Source organism: Diabrotica virgifera, chromosome 4 (genome assembly GCF_917563875.1).
Source record: "Diabrotica virgifera virgifera chromosome 4, PGI_DIABVI_V3a".
In the NCBI taxonomy this organism is placed as follows: domain Eukaryota; kingdom Metazoa; phylum Arthropoda; class Insecta; order Coleoptera; family Chrysomelidae; genus Diabrotica; species Diabrotica virgifera.
The window spans coordinates 240,559,848-240,587,508 of NC_065446.1; the positions used below are offsets into that span (position 1 = coordinate 240,559,848).

At 33.9% G+C, this 27,661-nt stretch overlaps 1 protein-coding gene across 1 annotated transcript in view; it reads right to left on the reverse strand.

Annotated features, from left to right (window-relative positions):
• The window catches only part of LOC114327291 (NADH-ubiquinone oxidoreductase 49 kDa subunit), a 35,941-nt gene extending 9,800 nt beyond the window's left edge, over positions 1-26,141 (reverse strand). The window contains exons 1-6 of the mRNA XM_028275865.2: positions 25,978-26,141; positions 25,574-25,799; positions 19,974-20,175; positions 19,002-19,189; positions 17,341-17,504; positions 9,579-9,828 (exon numbers count right to left, since the gene is read on the reverse strand). Coding sequence (XP_028131666.1) covers positions 9,579-9,828; positions 17,341-17,504; positions 19,002-19,189; positions 19,974-20,175; positions 25,574-25,799; positions 25,978-26,075 — 1,128 coding nt within the window. The 5' untranslated portion in view covers positions 26,076-26,141. The remainder of the gene's footprint in view (positions 1-9,578; positions 9,829-17,340; positions 17,505-19,001; positions 19,190-19,973; positions 20,176-25,573; positions 25,800-25,977) is intronic.
• Positions 26,142-27,661: the final 1,520 nt, after the last annotated feature.

Here is a 27,661-nt window from a genome sequence, read left to right on the forward strand (position 1 = left end):
ATACGTCATCACAACCGTCTTCCGGAGTACCTAGTGCCCACGATCACTGCCAAGAACGACGTCATCTTCTGGAGTTTCGAAGGTTGTCGGCACTAAATGCATGCAAATAGATTACTAGGCGGTTTTGATGTCACTGGATACGAATACGCCATCATAACTGACACCCGAACCACATGGTGCCTTGGAATTCTTGTTCAGCAACTCCAAAAAACCCCGAGTAATCTATTTGCATCAATTTAGTGCCGAAATCCACCGAAACTTCAGATGACGTGCTACAGCAGTGACACTGGACACCAGGGGCTACCGGGGTCGGTTCTGATGGCATATTCGTATTCAGCGACTCCACAAACCTCCAAGTAAACTGACTGCGACAATTTAGGGACGTTAGCCCTCGAACCTCCAGATGACGTGCCCTAGCAGTGACCGTGGGCATCAGGTGCTCCGGGGGTAGGTTCTGATAGCGTAGTCATGTTCAGCGACCTCAAAAACCCCGCGAGTAACAAAACTTAATATGCTTATTTTGACATGTTTATGCACTTTTTACTGCATGTTAAGAACTTTAAAAAGCAATTATTAATTAGGGATTTCCACCCATTTTTCTATTGTAGACTTTTTTCCTGACATCATCCTGAAAACAATGCAAAACTAGCATAAGTCTCTAGGTGGTGTATTTAAAAATCGATTTATTCCGATGTTTTTGGTGCTAAATGCACTGGTCTAAATGAATAGTCGCAGTAAATGCCAATTATTTATACATTTCGTTTGACCGCCTCTGCAAGTATATACAAGTATGTACTTCACAAGTGTGCAAATAATCGTGATCCCTTTGACTCGGGTCATTTTTACCGACAACAGTTGGAAGATGAACGAGTGACAAATAATTGTACGAGTAACCCACTCAGACGACATGGCAAGTATAAGCAAGTGACAATTATTCGCCTAGTACACGAGTCGTTTGAGTCCCGCTTTAGGATTTTTAGCTCGAAACGTTTGAGCAGTTCTTGGTCATTTTGTGTAAGTGGCCAAGTTTCTGAACCATATGTTAGCACTGGTCTTATTAGTGCTTTATATACAGGTTGTCCCGAAAAGATTGGTGATAAACTATACCACAGATTCTGGGGTCAAAAATAGGTTGATTGAACCTCACTTACCTATATATAATAGTGCACACAAAAAAAGTTACAGCTCTTTGAATTTAAAAAATGAAAATCGTTTTTTTTTACATATCGAAAACTCTTACGAGATTTTTTATTGAAAATGGACATAAGGCATTCTTATGGCAGCAACATTTTAAAAAAAAATTAAAGTGAAATTTGTTCACCCCATAAAAATTTTATGGGGGTTTTGTTCCCTTAAACCCCCCAAACTTTTGTGTACGTTCCAATTAAACTATTATTGTGGCACCATTAGGTAAACACAATGTTTCTAAAACTTTTTTGCCTCTTAGTACTTTTTCGATAAGACAGTTTTTATCGAGATATTTTGAATATTTGTCGAATCCACCACATGTTTGTATATGGTTAAGTTCGATTATAGAGACCTGTTAATAATCTGAAAATTTATTTATAATTTAAATTAATAGGTATATTTTGAAAAAGAAGCCACATCTCGAAAAAAGGTGACATCAAAAAAAGACTAAGAGGCAAAAAAGTTTTAAAAACACTGTGTTTAACTAATGGTGCCACAATAATATTTTAATTGGAACGTACACAAACATTTGGGGTGTTTAAAGGGACAATAAAACCCCATACAATTTTTATGTAAATATATTAAAAAAGAAGCCGCATCTCGATAAAAACTGGCTTATCTAAAAAATACTAAGAGGCAAAAAAGTTTTAAAAACGTTGGGTTTAACTAAAGGTACCACAATAATAAATTAATTGGAACGTACACAAAAGTTTGGGGGTTTAAGGGAACAAAACTCCCATAAAATTTTTATGGGGTGGACAAATTTTAGTATCATTTTGTTTTAAGATGTTTCTGCGATAAGAATGATACATGTCCATTTTCAATAAAAATCTCAATAGTTTTAGATATATTGAAAAAAATCGATTTTCATTTTGTAACTTCAAAGGGCTGTAACTTTTTTATGAGCACATTTGTACTAAGGTAAGTTAGGTTCAATCGAACTATTTTTGACCCCAGAATGTGTGGTATAATTTATGACCAATCTTTTCGGGACACCCTGTATAGACGGTCAATTTAATTTTTCTAGGTAGTTTTGAGGCCATCGGTCTTCTTAAGCCATAGTAAAACGAGCTTAAGTATATGAAGATGTCGACACCTTCCAGTTCCACGTCTTCAATTATTATTCTTGTAGGTCGGGTTGTTTGACCTAGTGCCACACATTTGGTGTTTTGAATATTTAAGGTCGCCTCGTATTATAATGCACGTCGCGTTTTCGTCACGTAGCGTTTCGTTTGCGAAAAATATAATTTAATGGTTTTTAAATTGAACCATTCATATTGTGCGTATAAGACACGTAACGTAGCGTATAAGACACGTTACGTCTGCGTTCGGTTCATTCGAAAACAATATTTTTCGGATGTTGACAGATACGGGTCGTTTCCCCTTGTTGTTTATGTAGGTATTTCTTTGAATTTGATACCGAGTATTTAGACCGGTCAGTATCGTCGCCCTCGCTAGCGAAATTATTCCGATTCGATTTTTTGCACAAATTTACTCAAAGAGAGGTTCTTATAACATATCCACAGGGTGCCAGGCGGTACCGTGGTCGAAAAATTGTTTAAACAATCTTTTTTAAACAAATTCACAAAAATATTTTTTCATTCGAGCAATATTTTTTTTAGATAATTTGGGTAATTCTGAGCAAAAAAGGCTTCTTGTCATTTTTCTCTAAAATTGCGAAAAATCAAGGCTTAATAACTCGATTAAAAATTATTATTATGAATTTCAATAAGTGACCAAATCAAGTTTCAAACAACTTCTTCAAGGTCCTGAAGAGATTTTTGTCATTATTTTATTACAAAGCTGTTATTTTTAACTATTAACAATTACCGCTATAGTCCAAATGTATCGTCGCCCCCGTTAGCGAAATTAGATTTTTTTGCACAAACTTACTCAAAAAGAGGTCCTTATAACACATCAACAGGGTTCCGGGCGGTGCCGTGGTCTAAAAATTGTTTAAACAATTTTTGTTAAACAAATTCACAAAAATAATTTTTTATTAATAATTTAATTAAACCCAAATTAATAATAATTTGAGTTATTCTGGGCAAAAAAGGTCTCTTGTGATTTTTCTCTAAAATTGATTGTTGTCGAGTTATATGGCCATTTCCGCATTTTTGCAAGATATGTTTTTTGCTAAGAATAACCCAAATTATCTAAAAAAAATCGTTCGTAATGAAAAAATTATTTTTGTGAATTTGTTTAATAAGAATTGTAAAAACAATTTTTTGACAACGGCACCGCCCGGCACCCTGTGGATGTGTTTGTTATAAGGACTCTTTTTGAGTAAGTTTGTGCAAAAACATCTAATCGAAATAGTTTCGCTAACGGGGGCGACGATACAGTTGGACTATAGCGCTAATTGTTAAATAACAGCTTTGTAGTAAAATAATGACAAAAATCTCTTTGGGACCTTGAAGAAGGGGTTTGAAACTTGATTTGGTCACTTATTGAAATTCATAATAATACTTTTAATCGAGTTATTAAGCCTTGAAAATGGCCTTTTCGCATTTTTCAAATTTTTAATCGCATGTAACTCGACAACAGTCAATTTTAGAGAAAAATGACAAGAGACCTTTTTTGCCCAGAATGACCCAGTTTATCTAAAAAAATATTGCTCGAAATGAAAAAAATATTTTTGTGAATTTGTTTAAAAAAAATGTTTAAACAATTTTTCGACCACGGTACCGCCCGGCACCCTGTGGATATGTTATAAGGACTTCTTTTTGAGTAAGTTTGTTTAAAAATATCGAATCGGAATAATTTCGCTAGCCGGGGCGACGATACTGCCCGGTCTAATTTAAAAAGTAGTTTTCGAGGCAATTTGTCATGTAAACATGTGTTGTGACAATAAACACATCTGCACCACACCAAACTGAAACCAACGTAAACGTTCTATGTATGATAATGTGAATGGGCAGTCCGATTGACGGTCTGCAAACGCTACGTGCCGAAAACGCGACGTGCATTATAATTAGTGTGACCAACTCCAATTCTGTCGAATTCGGGACACGGCTGAAAAAATATACCTAAAATCCGGGACTTTTCAATGAAAAACGGGCTATTTTTTTTTAAATATATCTACAACTTTAATATAATAATTTTATTGATTATTTAACATTTTTATCTTAACAATTTTTTTTTTTGGTGGGATGGGTTGTAATGATAATTACATTTTTGTTAGTTTTTGATGTTTCGACTTCCAATCCGGAAATCGTTCTCAAAAAAGGAAAAAATTAACTGATGTTGGATTTCCATGTAAATGGAACCTTTTAATAAAGGTTAATATAAAAATATAATTATGATTATTTAATATCCATCTTTTTGAATCGTCTTTTCAGAAGACGATAATTAAAATACAGAAACGGGACGGACTAGTCCAGAGTTTGAGTTTTCGTAGAACTATAATACCGCGATATAAAATGTGGACGTTTTGGATGTGGTATTAGTATTACACGCTAGAAATTGTTGACTTCATTTCGTCCCACCAATTCAATTTGATGTGAATTATTAGAAGAATAACGTATTCAAAATTTCAAAATAGAATTTTACGAAAACTTTGAAAATTCGGATGGCCCGGAAGCCATGTCCGGGACGCCGGGACACGACTTCGTAATTCGGGCCATGTCCCGGATTTTTCGGGCTAGTTGGTCACACTAATTATAATATGACGTGACCTTTACAAGTACGCGAGCGTAAACATTTGGCTTAATGACCTTGACAAATGAATCAGTGGTGTGATTACTAATAAATAGACCAGGACATTTAGGAAAAAATAAATCGATATTTAAATACAGCACGTAGAAAGTTACAACTTTTTTCATTGTGTTCAGGATGACACCAGAAAAAAAAGTCAACAATAGAAAAATGGCTGGAAATGCATAGTTGCATTTTAAAGTGCATGGATATGCATGCAAAAGTGCATAAACATGTCAAAATAAGTGTATCAGGGCCAGATTTTGTTACTCGTGGGTTTTTGGGTCGCTGAGGACGAATACGCCATCAAAACTGACCATCGGGGCACCTGTGGTATCCAGGTTCACTGCTAAAGCACGTCATTAGAGTTTAGAGGGTTTTCGGCACTAAATTTATGCAAACAGATTACTCGGGAGTTTTTTGGTAGCTGAGCAAAAATACGCCATCAAAACCGACTCCCCGTTGGACCTGATGCTTAAAAACCCTCCAAACTCCTGAAAATAACATGCCTTATCATGGTGTACCAGGTGGTCGGTGCATCGTCGAGGGTCGGTTCTGATGGCGTATTCGTATTCAGCGACCCCAAAAACCGCCTACTTAATCTATTTGCATGTATCCAGTGCCGAAAACCTTAAAAACCCCAGAAGTTGACGTGCCTTAGAAGTAGAAGTGACCACGGGCACAAGGTGCTCCGGGGGCCGGTTATGATGGAGTATTCGTGTTCTACTGTACCCAAACCCCTGTATAATCCGTTTGCATTAATTTAGTACCAAAATCCCTCGAAACTCGAAAACAAGATTACTTGGATTTTGGAGTCGCTGACAGGGCCGTAACTACCATTGGGGCAACCGGGGCAGTGCCTCGGGGCCCCCGGAAAAGGGGGGGCCCCGCAGGGGCCACCGTTTGGTTTACAATGCATAGATTTTAACGACGAAAATAAAAATATGTATTTTAAAAGTCGATCCCAACGAAATATTTTCAAATGACACAATTTTAAAAAGATCTTACAGGGGCACCGTAAACCTCAACATAAAGTTTTAATTTTTCTCTGGTGAAATTAGTCTATTGCTCTTGAAACACAACACGGGTACCTGAGACATGAGCTAAGCTGGGGCCCCGGCACCTTAATATAAAAAATTAAATTATTACTTAGGACATTAGTTATTTCGGCGTAATAAAACCTAAAATACCATTGGAAGAGGGGGCCCGGGGCCCCCGAGACTTTTCGTAAAGATATAAATTGTTACTGAGGAAATTAGTTATTTTGGCGAAAAAAAAACTAAAATGCAACCGGAATAGGGTCGCCTTTCCCAGCTACTTTGTCTTAACCTTGTCTTTTTTGTTCATTGCGCGTCGCATAATTTGAATGTTGTGTTGAAAGATGCTGTAGACGATAGACATCTGTCAGTTTTTTTAAACTGTTCAAAGTGTTTGTTTTTTTGGCCACAGTGTCATTCGTTAGGAGGCACTGAAGTTCTCATACCAATCTGAAAGGTGTTCTGCGAAAGTGACTGTAAATCCTCTCAATCCAACACGCTGGGCTGGAAGATTTGAAGCAGTCAATGCATTGAAATACGATTTTGCAATGTTTTGAAGTGCCTTTTAAGTCTTGTTCTGACAAGTAACAAAAAAAATGAAAGAGACGAACATAATAATAACAACATATTTGTAAAAAGGCACATTGCCTTTTACATTGTTCGGCTTCACTGTAAGTTGGTATCGCTTTATACTGATAGAGGCAATATAACGCGATTATTAACCTACATTTTAACCGAACATCGTAATTAACATTATAGCATATTTTTCATGAAAACAGAAAATATGTTATATTGATGGTACTGGCAAAATTATTTAGCCTAAAATAAGGTGATTTCAATTTTTTTGTGTTGGTCAATTAAAATTATGTAGGTACAAGAATCTTCAGTCACGGAATGCATCAAAATGCGTTTTCAAGCGAATGATGTCAAACATTTTTCCGGACCCCTCCCTTCCGCTGGGGGGTAAACTCCCCAGGCTCCCCGTAAGGGGCCCCCAGATCACGTTTGCCCAGAGGCCTCCAACATCGTAGTTACGGCCCTGGTCGCTGAACACGAATACGTCATCACAACCGTCTTCCGGAGTACCTAGTGCCCACGATCACTGCCAAGAACGACGTCATCTTCTGGAGTTTCGAAGGTTGTCGGCACTAAATGCATGCAAATAGATTACTAGGCGGTTTTGATGTCACTGGATACGAATACGCCATCATAACTGACACCCGAACCACATGGTGCCTTGGAATTCTTGTTGTTCAGCAACTCCAAAAAACCCCGAGTAATCTATTTGCATCAATTTAGTGCCGAAATCCACCGAAACTTCAGATGACGTGCTACAGCAGTGACACTGGACACCAGGGGCTACCGGGGTCGGTTCTGATGGCATATTCGTATTCAGCGACTCCACAAACCTCCAAGTAAACTGACTGCGACAATTTAGGGACGTTAGCCCTCGAACCTCCAGATGACGTGCCCTAGCAGTGACCGTGGGCATCAGGTGCTCCGGGGGTAGGTTCTGATAGCGTAGTCATGTTCAGCGACCTCAAAAACCCCGCGAGTAACAAAACTTAATATGCTTATTTTGACATGTTTATGCACTTTTTACTGCATGTTAAGAACTTTAAAAAGCAATTATTAATTAGGGATTTCCACCCATTTTTCTATTGTAGACTTTTTTCCTGACATCATCCTGAAAACAATGCAAAACTAGCATAAGTCTCTAGGTGGTGTATTTAAAAATCGATTTATTCCGATGTTTTTAGTGCTAAATGCACTGGTCTAAATGAATAGTCGCAGTAAATGCCAATTATTTATACATTTCGTTTGACCGTCTCTGCAAGTATAGACAAGTATGTACTTCACAAGTGTGCGAATAATCGTGATCCCTTTGACTCGGGTCATTTTTACCGACAACAGTTGGAAGACGAACGAGTGACAAATAATTGTACGAGTAACCCACTCAGACGACATGGCAAGTATAAGCAAGTGACAATTATTCGCCTAGTACACGAGTCGTTTGAGTCCGGCTTTAGAATTTTTAGCTCGAAACGTTTGAGCAGTTCTTGGTCATTTTGTGTAAGTGGCCAAGTTTCTGAACCATATGTTAGCACTGGTCTTATTAGTGCTTTATATACAGGGTGTCCCGAAAAGATTGGTGATAAACTATACCACAGATTCTGGGGTCAAAAATAGGTTGATTGAACCTCACTTACCTATATATAATAGTGCACACAAAAAAAGTTACAGCTCTTTGAATTTAAAAAATGAAAATCGTTTTTTTTTCACATATCGAAAACTCTTACGAGATTTTTTATTGAAAATGGACATAAGGCATTCTTATGGCAGCAACATTTAAAAAAAAAATTAAAGTGAAATTTGTTCACCCCATAAAAATTTTATGGGGGTTTTGTTCCCTTAAACCCCCCAAACTTTTGTGTACGTTCCAATTAAACTATTATTGTGGCACCATTAGGTAAACACAATGTTTCTAAAACTTTTTTGCCTCTTAGTACTTTTTCGATAAGACAGTTTTTATCGAGATATTTTGAATATTTGTCAAGTTCGATTATAGAGACCTGTTAATAATCTGAAAATTTATTTATAATTTAAATTAATAGGTATATTTTGAAAAAGAAGCCACATCTCGAAAAAAGGTGACATCAAAAAAAGACTAAGAGGCAAAAAAGTTTTAAAAACACTGTGTTTAACTAATGGTGTCACAATAATAGTTTAATTGGAACGTACACAAACATTTGGGGGGTTTAAAGGGACAAAAACCCCATACAATTTTTATGTAAATATATTAAAAAAGAAGCCGCATCTCGATAAAAACTGGCTTATCTAAAAAATACTAAGAGGCAAAAAAGTTTTAAAAACGTTGGGTTTAACTAAAGGTACCACAATAATAAATTAATTGGAACGTACACAAAAGTTTGGGGGGTTTAAGGGAACAAAACTCCCATAAAATTTTTATGGGGTGGACAAATTTTAGTATAATTTTGTTTTAAGATGTTTCTGCGATAAGAATGATACATGTCCATTTTCAATAAAAATCTCAATGGTTTTAGATATATTGAAAAAAATCGATTGTCATTTTGTAACTTCAAAGGGCTGTAACTTTTTTATGAGCACATTTGTACTAAGGTAAGTTAGGTTCAATCGAACTATTTTTGACCCCAGAATGTGTGGTATAATTTATGACCAATCTTTTCGGGACACCCTGTATAGACGGTCAATTTAATTTTTCTAGGTAGTTTTGAGGCCATCGGTCTTCTTAAGCCATAGTAAAACGAGCTTAAGTATATGAAGATGTCGACACCTTACAGTTCCACGTCGTCAATTATTATTCTTGTAGGTGTCGGGTTGTTTGACCTAGTGCCACACATTTGGTGTTTTGAATATTTACATATATTCCCATTCTCTGTGCAGATGCTCTTAATGACCGAGATTCTGTGGACCTACCTATGATGTCTATGTCATCTGCGTATCCGACGATTTGTACTGATTTGTTAAAGATAGTACCATTCGTATTAAAGACGGCAGCTCAACATACTCAATCGGCAGCTTACCGATAAATAAAAGACAACATTCTAAACAATTTGTGAAGGATTAAAAAAGCTAATAAAGAGACAGATTAAATGATCGTGTACAAATCCTTACCTTCATTTCTGCTCTGCTAGGTGGCGTTAACTTAGCGTCGTCGGTTTTTACTTCCCCGGCAGGCATTTTGTTGAGACATTGATCTATGATTCTCAAAGATTGTCTCATTTCTTCTATGCGGCATAAATAACGGTCGTAACAGTCACCATTGGTACCGATGGGAACGTCAAATTCAAAGTGATCATATGCATCGTAAGGCTGTTGTTTACGCAAATCCCATTTGATACCGGAACCTCGCAACATCACACCGCTGAAAATAAAAGTTTAGTTAAAACTGGCACAGTAACACATATACTAAGCACCAAAATTAACGCACCACCTTAAAAATGGGACATTTTTGATGTCTTGTATTTCCTAAACCTGTTGTCCGATTTTAGTGATTTTTTTAAATATGTTATAGCTTTATTCTTCAAGAATATCGATGTAATAATATTGTTGCTAAACAGATAAGTGTCATTGTATACGGGTTGTAACAATGCTAGTGTGGTTTTTCCTCAAAGTTTGGAACACCCTGTGGAATATTCTGGCGTATATAAAATATTGAAATTAAAACTCAACTGTAGCCTTATGCTTTCTTAACATTATGCTTTTTGATTCATTAGCTTATGTTGGATAATAAAAAAGTTAGGTACTTTAACAACTAGCCATGTTCTTCATCAATACAAGGTGTTTCTAAATAAGTGCGACAAACTTTATAGACCAAGAGGCAGCGCTGAAAAATCTCTTTGAATTTACTAAAGCTAGATTTTTCACAGTTGATTACTGTGAGTGTGTAGAGAAACATACTGCGGTCGGTCAAGCGAAACGTAGAACAGGGGTTACTGAGAGGGTATCAAAGTTGCTTTCCTACGAAGGTAATTAAATCCATTTACTAAGGCTGAAAATCAGTACACACATTCTAAATTAAATACATATATATAAAAGTTATTATAGTCGGTCAGCTGTATGACGGGGCAGAGCCGGTAGGTTGGCCCCAATAGTCGATTGAGGAAATGAAGCATTTTGGCTCGCAATTTTTTCGTCCTGCATGGATTTACTTGAAATTTTCACAGAAGGTAGGGAATAGTCCAAGGATCATTTTCTATATAATGCCGCTATTATACGCCAAAAACCTTGGGGGTGGTTGCCACCCCATCTCGGGGGTGGGAATTTTTGATTACACTTTAACCATGTAATTCGATGGAAAGAGTGATTCTAAGAAAAAAATGTTTTTGCATTTTCTTCGTAATACTAATATTTTTCGAGTTATTCGCGCTTGAAAATAACACTTTTTCGACTAAAAAATCGACTTTTTTAGAGGGTTTTTTGAGAATACCTCGAATAATATTCTATATATTTTTGGCGGTAAAAAGTTTATTCAAAAATTATTTTTTAGGATTTTTAAAGAGCTATAAGACTGTGTAAATTAAATTCCATAAGATCCCTTAGTTTTTAATTGGGGCGGGTTTAAAGGGCTTGAATAAGGGGGTGTTTGTTGGTAAACAGAGGTTTTAAACAGCTATATCTGGCTAACTATTCACTGTGATGAAAATCTATGCACAGGATAATTTTAGACATTAAAAAAGCTACAATTTAGTAGTTTATAATTTTTTTCGTATCTTCAGTATTTTCGGATATATTTTGAAGTAAAAGGTGAAAAATACCAAATTGCAAAAAATTTAGGGGGTTGTTTTCACTGATTTTTTCGTATAGAAAAGCAGGTACCGACATTTTATCAATTATAAGTCGCCCAATTTTCATGCTACAAACTTTTTGTTATTTTTTTTGAAAGGGCTAATTGTACACTTGAAAAAAGGTTATTTAGGTTTTCCTCGAAAAATGCAAATTTTTCCCATTATTTGGCTTTGAATATTTCAAATTATGCATTTGACGAAATAAGCTAACCTTTAACATGACGTATCTCGGTTTGTATTGGTCTTAAAAATATTAATGGAAAAGAATTTGGTTTGTGTTACTAAAAGATAAAATTTTGATATATACAGTTTTTTTTTTATTAAATGCATATTTTTCGAGGTATTCTCAAAAAACCCGTTAAAAAGTCGATTTTTTCGTCGAAAAACTGTTATTTTCAAGCGCGAATAACTCAAAAAATATTAGTTTTACGAAGAAAATTTAATAAACATTTTTTTCTTAGAATCACTTTTTCCATCGAATTACATGGTTAAAATGTAATAAAAAAAGAATGTGTGTGTACTTTGTACGCACGTAAGAAGTTATACTTCTATTATATGATTTAAACGAAATTAATATACTTTTTATTTATATTTTGTTTAAATATTAAACTAATTTATACTTACTACTTCTCAAACATTTTTATTAGAACAGTGCCAAAAATTAAAAGAATAAAAGAATAAAACACACACAAACACATTAAACAAGCCACAAATGATGTCTGAACATTAATTGTCGAAAATTTTTTTAACTAAATACGTATTTTCTGAGAATACAATTATATAATAAATATACTTACAATCATAAAATGTATTAAAAAAAAACAAAAAAGAAAGTTTCTATTGGGACTCGAACCAGCGCTGATAAGAGCTGTTGGTATTGGAATTCATTCGCCTTCTCCGCTTAGCCACGGACACTATGTGTCATTATTTACGAAGATCGACTAACTAAACGGATTAAACTTGTGATATTTTGATGTTTTGAAAATTGATCAAATTATTTTAATTTTGAATTGAAATGATTTAGAATTGAAAAAATACAACAAAACATAGAATAAAAAAACAATATATTAGGTGAATATTGATAGAAATTTTGATGGTAATCAAATTATATAAATAAAAGTATTACATACTATGTATTTTGGCAGATCAAATAGGTAGGTTTATACCCATGATACATTAACAATTATTACGTACCTGTTGCTTTTAAAAACTATTTAAAAGTCACTACAATATTATAAACTTTTTTGTTTCTGTCCTCACAACAATAAAACTAATATATTATACATTTGTTTACCTTTACCTTTACCTCCAAACCACAGCTGCCATATCGGATAATTTTTGACATGTCATTTGAACATCCAATCAGAACAAAGTTATAATGCGCATGCGCCGGGCTGATAGGTTTTAACATATAAAAAAATCACCCTCTATCACCGGTAAAGAAGTATAACTTCAAAAATTCCCACCCCCCCCCCGAGATGAGGTCGCAACCACCACCAAGGTTTTAGCGTATGATAGCAGCATGATATAGAAAATGATTCTTGGACTATTCCCTACCTTCTGTGAAAATTTCAAGTAAATCCATGCTGGACGAAAAAATTGCGAGCCAAAATGCTTCATTTCCTCAATCGATTATTGGGGCCAAACTACCGGCTCTGTCCCGTCATACAGCTGACCGACTATAATAACTTTTATTTATATTTAATTTAGAATGTGTGTACTGATTTTCAGCCTTAGTAAATGGATTAATTACCTTCGTAGGAAAGCAACTTTGACACCTTCTCAGTAACCCATGTTCTACGTTTCGCTTGACCGACCCCAGTATATTTCTCTACACACTAACAGTAATCAACTGTGAAAAATCTAGCTTTAGTAAATTCAAAGAGATTTTTCAGCGCTGCCTCTCCGTCTATTAAGGGGTAATTCTGCATAAAAAAATAATGACCATTTGCTTTATAAACATATGTCTGCAAATGCTTCGTTTCCGAGATACGGGATGTTGAATTTTTTCTTACAAACTGACGATTTATTTATTGCTCTAAAACCGGATGAGATATGCAAATGAAATTTGGTAGGTTTTAAGAGGTAGTTATTGCGTATTTTTTGTTCATACAATTAAGAATTTTATATTCACCATTGGCGTGCATACGGGTCATATTACCCGGTCATATTACCCGTATGCACGCCAATGGTGAATATAAAATTCTTAATTGTATGCCAAAAAATGCGCAATAACTACCTCTTAAAACCTACCAAATTTCATTTGCATATCGCAACCGGATTTAGAGCAATAAATAAATCGTCAATTTGTAACAAAAAATTTAACATCCCCTATCTAGGAAACGAAGCATTTGCGGACATATGTTTATAAAGGAAACGGTCATTATTTTTTCATGTAGAATTACTTCTTAAAGTTTGTCGCACTTATTTAGAAACACCCTGTATTGATGAAGAACGTTGTTAGTTATTAAAGTACCTAACTTTTTTATTTTCCAACATAAGCTAATGAATCAAAAAGTGTAATGTTAAACAGCATAAGGCTACAGTTGAGTTTTAATTTCAATATTTTATATACGCCAGAATATTCCACAGGGTGTTCCAAACTTCGAGGAAAAAACACACTATCATTGTTACACCCGGTATACAATGACACTTATCTGTTTAACAACAATATTATTACATCGATATTCTTGGAGAATACAGCTATGTATTAGGTCTGGATCTCGCGTATGAAAAAAAAGTTGATTAATAGCAAGCTGAAAATTTGTTAATAGCTTAAGGGTGTCTAGTCGGACAAACTTTGATATAGGGGAACACTGGAACAGGGGAAGTTTTAATTGTGGAACAGGTTAAAAATTTGGAACGTTCGGACGACGAAAACGGCACATGTATTTTGTCCGACAGAACAGACTTAAACTCTACGAACAGAGATTAAACTCTCATGCAAAAATCAGACTGCTATTTATCACCAAATGGGCGTTTTAATGAGTGGAACATGTAGAATATGTCAAATGACAGGAATTATGACAGGTGATAAATAGCAGTCTGATTTTGGCATAAGAGTTTAATCTCTGTTCGGAGAGTTTAAGTCTATTCTGTCGGACAAAATAAATGTGCCGTTTTCGTGGTCTGACCGTTCCAAATTTTTAACTTGTTCCACAATTAAAATTGCCCCTGTTCCAGTGTTCCCATATATCAAAGTTTATCCGACTAGACACCCTTAAGCTATTAACAAATTTTCAGCTTGCTATTAATCAACTTATTTTTCATACGCGGGATCCAGACCTATATAACATATTAAAAAAATCACTAAAATCGGACAACAGGTTTAGGAAATACAAGACATCAAAAATGTCCCATTTTTAAGGGGTGCATTAATTTTGGTGCTTAGTGTAGGATACATTGTTTTCTGGGTTTATAGACAGCGATAAAGAAAATATTTCTCGTTTTATCGGCAACTGCATCTGGACGGCATTAATAAACATAGGTGGACTTTTAATGACTTTTTCGTCATTTAATATTTCATAGACAAGAGATAAAAAATAAACAGGAGATTGTTCGAGAAAATATCCGAGAAAACCAAAAGAAACATTGCCCAAATATAAAGAACAAAGAGAAACACGGCAGTTAAACCAAAACATTAATGAATCAATAAGTTCACAAAGCAATCAGAACAGATTTGAGAAAATATAATCACGGAAGAATCAAACAAACGATTCAGGCAAATAAGATTGGTGTGAGTTTTTATTGAATCTCACCCCAACAGTGGCGAAAATGGTTTAATTATTTAAACCTATTACCTTCTGCCTAATTGGACATAGGTGAATATTTTAGGACCACACGCATATGTCCCAAAGCGGGGAGTCCTTCGATGTTAACAAACTAGTGAACTTTTAGAGCGACTGGTTCTGAGAATTTATTTGGTCTGGTTTTATAGTTACTAATTAACACGATATGAAGGGTTGCGCACACGAGAAATAAAAGTGATAAGCGACAAAAACATTTATTAACAACAACGAGTTTGATAAATAAGCGGCTTAACGATAAATTGTCTTAGTAGCGAAAGAGAGAGAAAGAGTCTATTATACAAATTTCCGTGTTGACAATTAGCAAGAGGAGTAATTATTGCGAAAACGTAACGTATTTTCACGACGAAAACAGGAGCACACACTTAACACCTCGCCTTAGAGAGGCTGGCGATAGACAACTCAGTTTTTATTCTAAAACTGCAATATTTTGTTTAAGGGTAAGAATGTCACTTAACAAGAGCGTATCCATGGCATCCACACATGTTTATACCCTTGCGACCACCGAAGACGCCAAAGCAGCAACCATATGTCCGTTAGCTTTTGTGCCCTAACACAACACTAACAGTTTTCAGATAATTTAATCTTTCAAACACAATACAGTGTCCCAACAGATTTACAAGAGAGATTTATTACACAAATGCGAAATAATTCAACTGTTGTTTTCACAACAAAGATCTTAAAGGTACTTCAAAGAAAATTAAAAACTGAAAAGGGTCAAATAATTAAATCAATAAACAAACAGGCTGAAATAATAATCAACAGGACTGTCTGGTTAAAAACTGTGGAACATTTCTATTAAGAACTATACAGTAGTAGCCGGGACTAGCCGAAATAAAGATATAAAGCGAAATAAAGAAATAAGCAAGTGATACTCTGATCCACAAACTACAACAACTTTTTAATATTGATGCTTAAGAGAAAAGTGGATACTGCCTATTTAAATGGAATAAGACTGTAAGAGATAAAACTGACCTAGAAAATTATCGACCCATTAGCCTGTTAAGCCATATAAACTCTTCGTAAGAATCATAAGAAAGAGATTGCATAAAAAACTAGGCATGTTCTTGAAAAATCCATAGAATACAACAGGTCTATGGTATTAGTGTTTATAAAAATTGAAGAAAAAGATCTTATGTGTAAAAGGTATATTAGTTTGAAAACTCCAATAAAGGGCTACATTAAAATACAGAACGTTTTCGCTCTAAAGAGAGCATCATCAGTGTTCTAAGCAAGCTCTACATGCTAAGCCACCAAAAATACATGGGTTAAAATCCTTAAAATGCCGACCAAAGGTCTTACATTGGCATATTATTTATGAAACCCTGGCGATGAGTGAAATTTAAAGGGTATACCTCAAGGCACCATATGACTATACCACATGCATGTGGGTGGTTGAGTTGATTTCTCTGTCTTCACAAAGAGAAAGGTAAAATCCAACATGTAGAGCTTGCTTAGAACACTGATGAGTTCGCTCTTTAGAGCGAAAACGTTCTGTATTTTAATGTAGCCCTTTATTGGGGTTTTCAAACTAATATACCTTTTACACAGAAGATCTTTTTCTTCAATTTTAGATTTCCACAGAGTGTTTGACTTGGTAAAACTAGATAACGTAATTGAAGCATTAAATGAAACTCCCAGTGATGGACGCTATTTCAAATTAGTATACAATATATAAATTCGACAAGCGTAATAAAGTTACACGAAATTCAAAGAAGTGTCAGAGGATGACACACTATCACCAAAGCTTTTTATAACCGCCCTAGGATGTGCGTTTAAAACCCTTGATTGGGATAATAAAGGGATAAGTGTAGACGGGGAAAGATCGCACTTTATTATATTTAATAATGTTTTAATAGGAGATTACCTAGGCGAAGTCAACACCTGTTAGAACTGAAAAAGAGCGCAGAGAAATCGGTTTAAAAATAAATTATCCCAAAACAAAATACATGACGAACCTCGTGCCCGGTAACAATTTAAAAATTCAGAAAAATGAAGTAGAGCTTGTTGATTAATTAATACATATACGTTGGACACTAAATTAGAATAGACAAGGGCAATTAAACAGGTGATTTATAAAGAAGACAAGTACATGGATGGACTAATTATGATAATAATGAGTGTACCGTTATATTTCGGATTGATTTATAGAAAAATCTGAATTTCAACTTTACTTTATTACATTGATAACTTCTATTGATCTAATACGCACATCAGAAATCAAAAGTTTAGCAACCTTTGTTACTTGTTGCTCTATGAACATACACTATAAATATTTTTTACCTAAATCCATAGTTCAATGCATCTTCAGCAGAAATCACTCCAATATCTTTGGTTCTTTGAACCCAAATTCTGTTATGGGTGAGGACATCTTCTACTTCATCAATTCGTTCATTGTATTTGCAAGCAAATTCGTAAATATCATCCATCAGACCCAAAGGAAGATCCTAGAAAATATGAATATTTACTATAAATAAATAGTTTTCATATTATTCGATAGAATTATTAATGTCACCTAGACGCCCTATGTTTTCCAGTCTCTTTATTTCTACATCAATATATCTGCATATATTTGGCAATTTTCTTGTATTTAACACGCAGATTGTTGTTATTAGGTATAGTCACCTCAACAAGTGTTGCTAGCCTATCTAGTTTCTTAAATAAAATGAAATATGTTCTCAATATGTCACTGATTGATCTGTGAGCCAATTCTGATGACTAGTCATTGGACAGGAATTAAAACAGAACAGTAGAGCATTTTCCCCTTAACTCATATAAGTAAATATTTATATGAAAGTATATATCAATGAAATGCTCTCAACTATAGGGCCGTTACAGTTCATTTCAACGTTTTTCTTTATGTAAAGAGTCCAAAAGATGGTGCTTTTTACGGGTAAACTGTAGATATATTGTCGGAATAAAATAATTTTTAAATAGGGAATATATGTTTTTTTTCAAATATGATATAAAGAGTACTGACCAACTCATTATATAATTATTATTTTTGCTAGGTGAGATACTTATATTTTGGTAACCGTAGATGTTCTTTTTGTGTATCTCATTCTAGTCGAGTTCATTTAGGTAATATTACTAACTTTTAGTTGTAAGGACTTTGTGCTGTTCTAACGGACTTTGTTTAAGATTGTGATATTAATACCTTTGCTTGGCCCAGTGGTAGTGGTTATTTGCTTGTTAAGTGGCTATTAGGTCCTGTTCGATCTTTACCCCACCAACTACCACTGCTATTCAGTTTTGCGTTATATGTTAATTGTTTATATAATATATAAAATATTTATTATAAATATATTTATTATTAGTAAGGTTGGTTTCTTATTTCAGTTTCTATTATCAGTATATAATATAGCAAGACAAGGTTAGTATTGAGTATTTTTGTATTTCAGGTGATTGTATCCAGTGTCATTCATTTCCTGTTATTCGTTACTTCAAAAATCTCAACCATTGTTGAGTTGGCGCCCTTCTTCTTCTTCTCTACTTATCATCCTTTTCATATCGGTCTATTTCCAGTGATCTTATCTAGTTGTATTAAGTTTTGTATTAACAGGTCTCATTTTCTTCCTTGTTTCCATCAGTTCATCATCCCATCTATCTGTTTTTATATCTATAAAGCCAATATTCAGTGTATTGAAGCTAGCCCGAATACTCACTTGAGATTTAGTGTCTCTGCCCATTTGATTTGTTCTTCTGAGCTAAGCCACTCTGCATTAGAGTCTTAAATCTCTTCTCTTCTATTTTTCCCCTATTTCGTCAGTTCTTTCTCTTCAAAAATCTCAATACCCAGAGTATAGAGGTTTCAATTGGCAAACATCGTCCAATAGCTTTCAGTAGCTTAGAAAGTCTCCTGACTTCTCGTTGCTTGAAATATTTATATGTAGTGTATACATAAAATAAATATCGACATATATTATTCACTAAGTTTTACTTACCAGAGATACTCCTCCTGGCCTAACATATGCAGCGTGCATACGAGCTCCAGAAACTCTTTCATAAAACTCCATGATCTTTTCACGCTCTTCGAAGAGCCAGAAGAATGGTGTCAAGGCTCCTACATCAAGAGCATGGGTTCCGATGCCCATAATGTGATTTAAAATCCTAGTCAACTCACCAAATAGAACTGAAAGAACCAAAAATTGATAATACATGTATGTAAAAATCTTTTGTCAACCTCACTACCATTCAGACATTTTTCAAACACAGCAGTATAAAAACTGATTGTAAAAGTGAGTCAGCTGATGAATAGATCCTATAGTCAGAGATAGGGCCTCTATTATCTCTCTAGAGAAAAAAAGAAAGGTTGTAAGCTTTTATTTGAAGAGTTAAATGAGAATGAAAAAGAATCTTCCATTTATATAACCTTCTGGCTCAGGTTTTATTATTGACAAATACAGTGGAACCCAGATAAGTCGGCCTCCCATAACCCGGAAATCCGGCTAAGCCGGACAAACATTTTCATCAGACAAAACAAACATTTTTTCAGTTTAACTGAGTTTTTTACCAAGAAATGAACAATACCATACTTACATATACAACTGTACGTAATTTAGATGTATTGTCCATATTTAATTCATGTTTTCGCAATTATAATGAAGTTTACCTGTAATTATACAGTGTTTTATTAATTATTACCATATTCTCCGACTAACCTGGATTTTCGATAACCCGGATCGGCCGCGGTCCCGATTAATCTGACTTATCTAGGTTACACTGTACTTGTTGTTAACCTACCTACTGTAACAACAACTTGTTAGCCTTCTACCTTTATTTTTTATGACTTTTTAACACCAAATTAGTCACTAAATCTGTGCACCATGTTTAAACTATCTCTCACAATAAAACAATTTATATTTATACCTGACATTCTTTAAAAACGACAATAAATCAGTATAATATGTACTTACCTCTAATGTATTTAGCTCTTAAAGGTACGTCAATATTAAGAAGTTTCTCAATTGCTAAGCTATAGCATTGCTCATTACACATCATAGAGACGTAATCTAATCTGTCAAAGTATGGCAAGGCTTGAGTGTAGGTTTTGTATTCAATCAGCTTTTCTGTGCCTCTATGTAGAAGACCAATGTGGGGATCTGATCTCTTGACAGTCTGGAAGTCATACAAGAATATATATGTCATAAGAGTCGGTTATAACACCTTTCAATGCAGGCATTAGGGGTAACGAAATAGTAGACAGGCTAGCCAAATCTGCCCTAGAAATAGACGAAGAACTTCCCATGAACTTACTACCTATTTCGGATATTGACATTATTAATAGACGACACCAAAAAGAAAATTGGCAAATGTATTATCGAAACACGAGAACTGGAAGTAATTATAAACAAATGCAGCCTGAAATTCCCATTAAAAGATGGTTTCATTCTGTATCAAATCGCCATTTCATAAGAGTTATAAATAGATTGAGATGTAATCACGCCCTTACCCCCTTTATATGTACAGTTTGGGTCTCACAGAGTCACCTAACTGTGAGTGTGGAAAAGAAGGTGATCTACTACATATTCTCCTAGAATGTTCACATCAATTAGTAAATATAAACAAATTTTATGATAATCTTAATATATTAAAAATTCCACTTCCCGTCTACCTGAACAATTTGATTTTTTCTGAAGATATTAATACATTTTACACTTTACGAACATATCAAAAACTGTAAATATAAATTGTAGCAATAAAATTTGCCTGTATTTAAGTAATTTTGATAAAGCAAAGCAAGCATGTTTGTTAAAGCAAAACAAACATGTTTGTTTTGTTGTTATTTTTTTTAAACCCTGTAGATTTAAGTAATTACTGTATATTATAATTGAAAAAAGAAAAGAACAAGAAAAAAATAAGAGAGAAAAATAAACCCAAAAAAGAGAAAAAAAAGCAAAAAAAGCAAAAAAGGTAAAAAAAAAAGAAAAAAAAAACAAAAAAAAAACTAAGAAGATGTAAACCCTTGAGATGTTGAATCGGGTTTATGTCTTAGCGTAGTAAAAAAAACAATTAATAAAAAATAATAATAAAAAACAAATTAAAAATATAATAAAAAAATACAAAAAAAAATAAATATTTACAAAAAAATATTAACAACCAAAACAGTGTATTATTTAGATAATAATTGTAGGTACAATAACTAATACGTTAGTTTGTTATGTATTTAGAGTTAGAAATAGAGAAAATTCCTCTGATTGAAAAAAAAATTTGTTTGTTTTTAAAATAACAAGATATCTGGCTAATTGCCTCGACCAAGGCCATCAAATTCACAAAAAAATGAATGCTTTAAAATGATAGCTGCATTGTTAGCATGTGTATACCTTATAAGATTATATATAAATTTTTTATACAGAACAATTTTCTGCTACATATTCTCCACATTGCTGGAGACCTTTGAGATATGGATGTAACCACTAGTACTACGGATACATAAGTTTAATTGAATAAGAAATGAAAGAGTTGATGGGTTCGACCGTTACTTGGTGGAAGTTCATTTTATCTAACAATAAAACACTGAAAACGTTTGTTTTCTATACTTCCACAAAATTTATTGCAACTATGTGACTACAGCTGTTTCGGTAGAGTGCCTTTCTCAAGTAATTTAGATTACTATGGGTTTGCCTTTTTAAAGTCTTTAACTGAAGAGTTTGAGGAGTGGGGAGCTGTTTGTCTCGAGTTGGTCATTCAGGATTATATCTGTATTTTTCAATTTATTAATTTCCATAGATTATAATAAAGATAGCTTAAGGCCTTTATTTTGAATATACAGAATTTGAAACTGTTCATTAAAAGAATGATTATGATCTAGAAGGTGAAGTGTGTATGTAGAAGTGTCTGTTTTTCTATTGTTGAAAGCCCTTTTGTGTTCTGTTATCCGTTTGTCAAAGGTTCTGCCAGTTTGACTAATGTAAGTTTTCGGACAGTCACCACAAGTTAGTTTGTAAACACCACTCTGTATTTGTTTTCTCTTTCGGCTCTTATTGTTCTTAATATATTTGCTTAAGTTGTTGTTAGTTCTGAAAGCTGGTGTTATTCCTTTCTTTTTATGTATCTGGCTATTTTTGTTGTTATCTTGCCAGTACATGTGATAGAGCAGAAGGTACTGGGTTCTTTCTGTGGTGGTGGATAGTCTAATTTCATGGCTTTCTTATGGAGTTCTTGGTATAAAATTTTGTTAATTGTTTGTTCAGTTCTATCTCGAAGTTATTTTTTGACATGGGAATTTCTGTCAGTCTAGAAATAGACTCACAGAAATTCCCATGTCAAAAAATAACTTCGAGATAGAACTGAACATCATTAAACAAATAGCAGTAAACAATGGCTATAACGAACAAACAATTAACAAAATTTTAAACCAAGAACTCCATAAGAAAGCTCTGAAATTAGTCTATCCACCACCACAGAAAGAGCCCAGTACCTTCTGCTCTATCACATATACTGGCAAGATAACAAGAAAAATAGCCAGATACATAAAAAAGAAAGGAATAACACCAGCTTTCAGAACTAACAACAACTTAAGCAAATATATTAAAAACAATAAGAGCCGAAAGAGAATACAAATACAGAGTGGTGTTTACAAACTAACTTGAGGTAACTGTACGAAAACTTACATCGATCAAACTGGCAGAACCTTTGACAGACGGATAGCAGAACACAAAAGGGCTTTCAACAATAGAAAAACAGACACTTCTACATACGCACTTCACCTTCTAGATCATAATCATTCTTTTAATGAACAGTTTCAAATTCTGCATATTCAAAATAAAGGCTATCTTTATTAGAATCTATGGAAATTAATAAATTGAAAAATACAGATATAATTCTGAATGACCAACTCGAGACAAACAGCTCTGTACTCCTCAACCTCTTCAGTTAAAGACTTAGGTACTAGTACACTTTAGAAGACCAAAAATAATTATTTTTTTCAAGAATTTTTTTCTTAGAACCCTTATTAAAAATGAACATAAAACTTTTTACATATTAATATCTAACTCTTAGAGAGTACAAGAAATATATCTTTTTTCATTTATGCATGTACACTAATATTGTAGAGGGCGCAAAACTCAAGGCCTCGAAAATGATGGCGGACAGGTAATCTCAGGATTGGGATATCTGAAACAAAAACATCGTACTGAATATGAAAAAGGAAGATTCCTTATAAGACAATTTACCATAATCTGACCAAAAAATAAAAAATCAATATTTTTTAACCATGAAAAAATGAAGAAAAACAAATCTTTTTTCGCAAAAAGTGATTTTTTCACAAAAATTTTTCAAATTTCCGTCAAATTTTTTTTTGCGGAATTTTTCATTAACGGTGGTAAATTGTCACGTAAGAAACCTTCCTTTTTTAAATGCCATACGATTTTTTTGTTTTAGAGATCCCAATCCTGAGATTAACTGTCTGCCACCAGAACTCCAATTTTTCGATGCCTCCACTTTGGCGCCCTCTACAATATTAGTGTACATGCATAAATGAAAAAAAAATGTTTTTTGTATTCTCTAAGAGTTAGATATTAATATGTAAAAAGTTTTATGTTCATTTTTAAGATTCTGAGAAAAAAATCTTGAAAAAATGCTTATTTTTGGTCTTTTAAAGTGTACTAGTACCTTAAAAAGGCAAACCCATAGTAATCTAAATCACTTGAGAAAGGCACTCTGCTGAAACAGCTGTAGTCACATAGTTGTAATAAATTTTGTGAAAGTATAGAAAACAAATGTTTTCAGTGTTTTATTGTTAGATAAAATGAGAGTCTTTACAAGGATTGAAAAAGTGTACAGGAGTATTGAAAACAATAAAATTCTGAAAGTTACAACATTTCGGCAATATAATGAGGCATCCAGCAAATATAACCTTCTACAGCTCATAATATAGGACAAGATTGCCTGAAGCAGAGGCCTTTCTTGTAAACAAAGTTATTATTGCCAATATGATCACCAACGTTCGATAATCGAACAGGGTACCTACTGAAAGAAGAAGATAATTACCAAACCAGGAGATACTAATTGGATAAGTTAGGAAAAGTAAAAGGATAAAGCAGAAAAACAGAAAAATTGTGCATGCAAAATCTCATCGAAACTTTACTTTTGTATTGTTCTGAAGCTATTTCCTTGTGGCATTTTTATAATTAACTATTTTATATTTCACAATAAAAATAGTTAATTTACTTTTGTAAGAATTAATAAATCTAAAAATGAAATGTTTTAATAATTCAAGAAAAAAAACTTTGGGTCTTACCTGAGTCAAACTATGAGTGTCAAAGCCAAAAGACAGTAGCTACATCACATTAGTAGAAAAATAACCTGCCATATTTGAAGCATTTACATCTCCATAGAAATAATGTATTTATGTGACAGTACGAATAGAACCATTGAACATTGGTAATCTGTTAGCAAATCCACAGTATCACAAACATAAGCAGATCAGATGGCACAAAATACATGAATTGAATAATAGATCTTTCAATCCAACAAATTGTAATGTAACTCAACAGTATGTAGGGGAAATAATATTGAACAAAACTTGGTACAAAATGTTAGTTCATGTAACCTTCTGGTGAAGACCTAGTACAGTAGACTCTCTCTATAACGAACACGGGTATTATGAGGTTTCGCTTATAACGAGGTACACTAGATGTCCCATGAAATTCCTATTGAACTATAACGAGGCATATTTGGTTTTAACGAGGAAAAATGAAATTGAAGAATATGTTTCTTTACCTGTTTTTAGTGCAGTAATGGCTATAAATAAATACCCCAACTGCCTGTATACAGGAATGCTCAACATCTGTGTGCTTATCGAGGCCAGTGCTGTAATAAACTCCACCGCCTATAATAAACTTCTTCCTTCCTGTTTATCTATCGACCGATGTTGAATATTGCAGGAAATTTACAATTTACAATAGCCAAGTTTCATTGTTGATGTCGACTATCGACATCTAATAAACTTCGTAAGAGGCATCAAAATATTTCAGTGGTGGTGGTACGCACAATATTATTGTTGTCTGATATAACTAGTCTGCCATTTCAGTTCCTGTTATAGAGGGAGTCTACTGTATTATGGTAGTACAAGCACCCCTAACATGACTTAACAGCTACCTACGTAGCCATAGCTGATGGCTGACAGCTTTATATGCCCTCTAAGCAGGTGGCAGCTCAGTTAATTAGAAATTGAAAAATTTAGTGTCTGGATTTAAACCCAGGTCCCCCAGTTTGTTAAGGTAGTAACATAGTCATTGCGCTACAGCTGCCACACAAAAATTTGTTAATGAATCTAATCAAATGAAGCAATGGTGGTTTAAGCTGGGAGATCTCCATTCATATGAAATTTCCAGGTAATCTTGTTTAAAAACTATGTTGTAACAACTTGTTAGTTTAATCAATTCACTGACACAATTGCACATGCAAACAGTAATTTCCCTTTGTAAGTGTCTGCATATGCAGTTGTGTCCACGAATGGGTTAAAATACTTCTATATTCACGAAAAAGTCAAGTGGATTAAACTAATACATACCTCCCCATCTAATTCTAGCACTAGACGCAACACACCGTGAGCAGCAGGATGTTGAGGACCAAAATTTAACGTAACATTTTTAACTTCCTTCTCTACTGGTGCTTTAGTAGCATTCCAAGGCTGTAGAGCCCAGTTCTTGGTTATCTCATCTGGATACATCACAGGGCCATCAAATTGTTTTATCCATTCTGTATCTGGATACCATTTACCAGCATTTACTTTTTGGCTAAAACAAAAATTGTATACTTAAATAAGATTACAGTAACATGTTTATATATTCAATTATTGGCTAAACTTCCAGTCTAACTGTGCAAAATAGGTACACCTAACCTGTACAATTATATAATAGCATAATATCATCTAGCTACATTCGAACGACGATTATTTAATTAGGAAAATATTACCTGGTGTGGATCAGGGCAGCTCCATTTTTCAAAAATAATTTTGATGGAAGTAATTCCACGGTTTTCTTTAAAATTGTGTTCATTATTGCTGTAGCCATTGCCACTGACACTGACAGCCGAGTGACATTTATTTAATTGACATTGACAAAATGACAATTGACATCACCAAACAGTACACATTTTTGTACACAGTACCGGTGACAGTACTCACTTGGTAGTGACGTATATAGTTACGTCATTGATGACAATTCAGATGTTAAGCCTTTTTCTAGCTCATTTTTAAAGAACAATTGTTTTTAATAGATGCATAAACATAGCTCCCTACGTGCTAATTCCATTAATGTACGTTAGACGTTAGTTATCTTAAATGAGCTATTACAACTCTATAGAGACGACGAATTTTGATTACCACTCAATTATGTTGCGAAGCCCTATTCTTCTTGGACCGGTACCCCTCTTTCCAGATATTTTGCCCGTTAAAATAGACGCTGTGTCTAGGTACACGCTAACGTGTACGCAAATAAAAAAGTTAGGTACACGCGAATTAAACTTCATCAAGCCAGTGACGTCATTATTTAGCGTGCTCAGTGACTTTATATTTTGGTACACGCTATTTTGATATGTTTAGTGTTTGTTGTTTCTTTGATAGAAAATATTTTAATTAAGGGAAGGGGAAGGGAAGCAAAGCTATTCAGATGTTTCAAACTTAATTGTAATAAAACAATAATGTATATAAAAGTATATATTCAGGTTAGCAAAATAAATATTAGTTAACATGATATATACAAAATACTACTAAAATAATTTTTATAAGTTAATTATACCAGTTTATATTGGTGTTTATTTTTGCTGTGGTGTTTATTTTTATTTATACAGCGAGTTGAACTTGTTACGATTTTCATAGAAAATTGGTTATAACTTTGTAAATACCCTGTATAACATAATAAACCTTTATATTTTTGTGATATGGAAGTTAAGAAGATTTTGAACATAAAATAAAATATAGGGTGTTCAATTTAAAAAACATAAGTTTGGTCTGCCAATATATTATCGAACGCCCTATAACATTCTAACTAATTTTAGTAATTTTGTAATATGAACCTCAAAGTTTGCTAAAATTTTTGTTACTAACTTTTATTGCTATCTATTACTATAGCGGATCTACTGAGCTTTATCACACTAATCAATCGCCCCGTATATTTTATGTTATTACTTCTGCTGCCCTTAATCACGAATTTTTGTCTCTTATCTTTTTCATACTGTTTTAGAATGTTGTTAAACTTATTAAAAGAACTCAGTAATTGTCCACACTCCATAGTTAATTTAAAAAAAAACACTAAACAAGTAAGAAATAAGGAAACTCTTTACAAATCAATATTAAAGTGTAAACATAAGGCGATTAGACAAATTCTAACCACACTCTGACACTCGCCATACTTACAGATACTTAATACCACAGCATACACGCGGCTCAAATTAGCGTGTACCAAAAAACCCAGTCATAGTACACGCTAAATAATGACGTCACTGACTTGATGACGTTTAAGCGTGTACCTAACTTTTTATTTGCGTACACGTTAGCGTGTACCTAGACACAGCGTAAAATAGATTTTAATTTTTTCCAAGGAATAAAACATTTCTTTGTTCTATGAAAATGCTGTCTTTGAAATCCCACCACTTCACT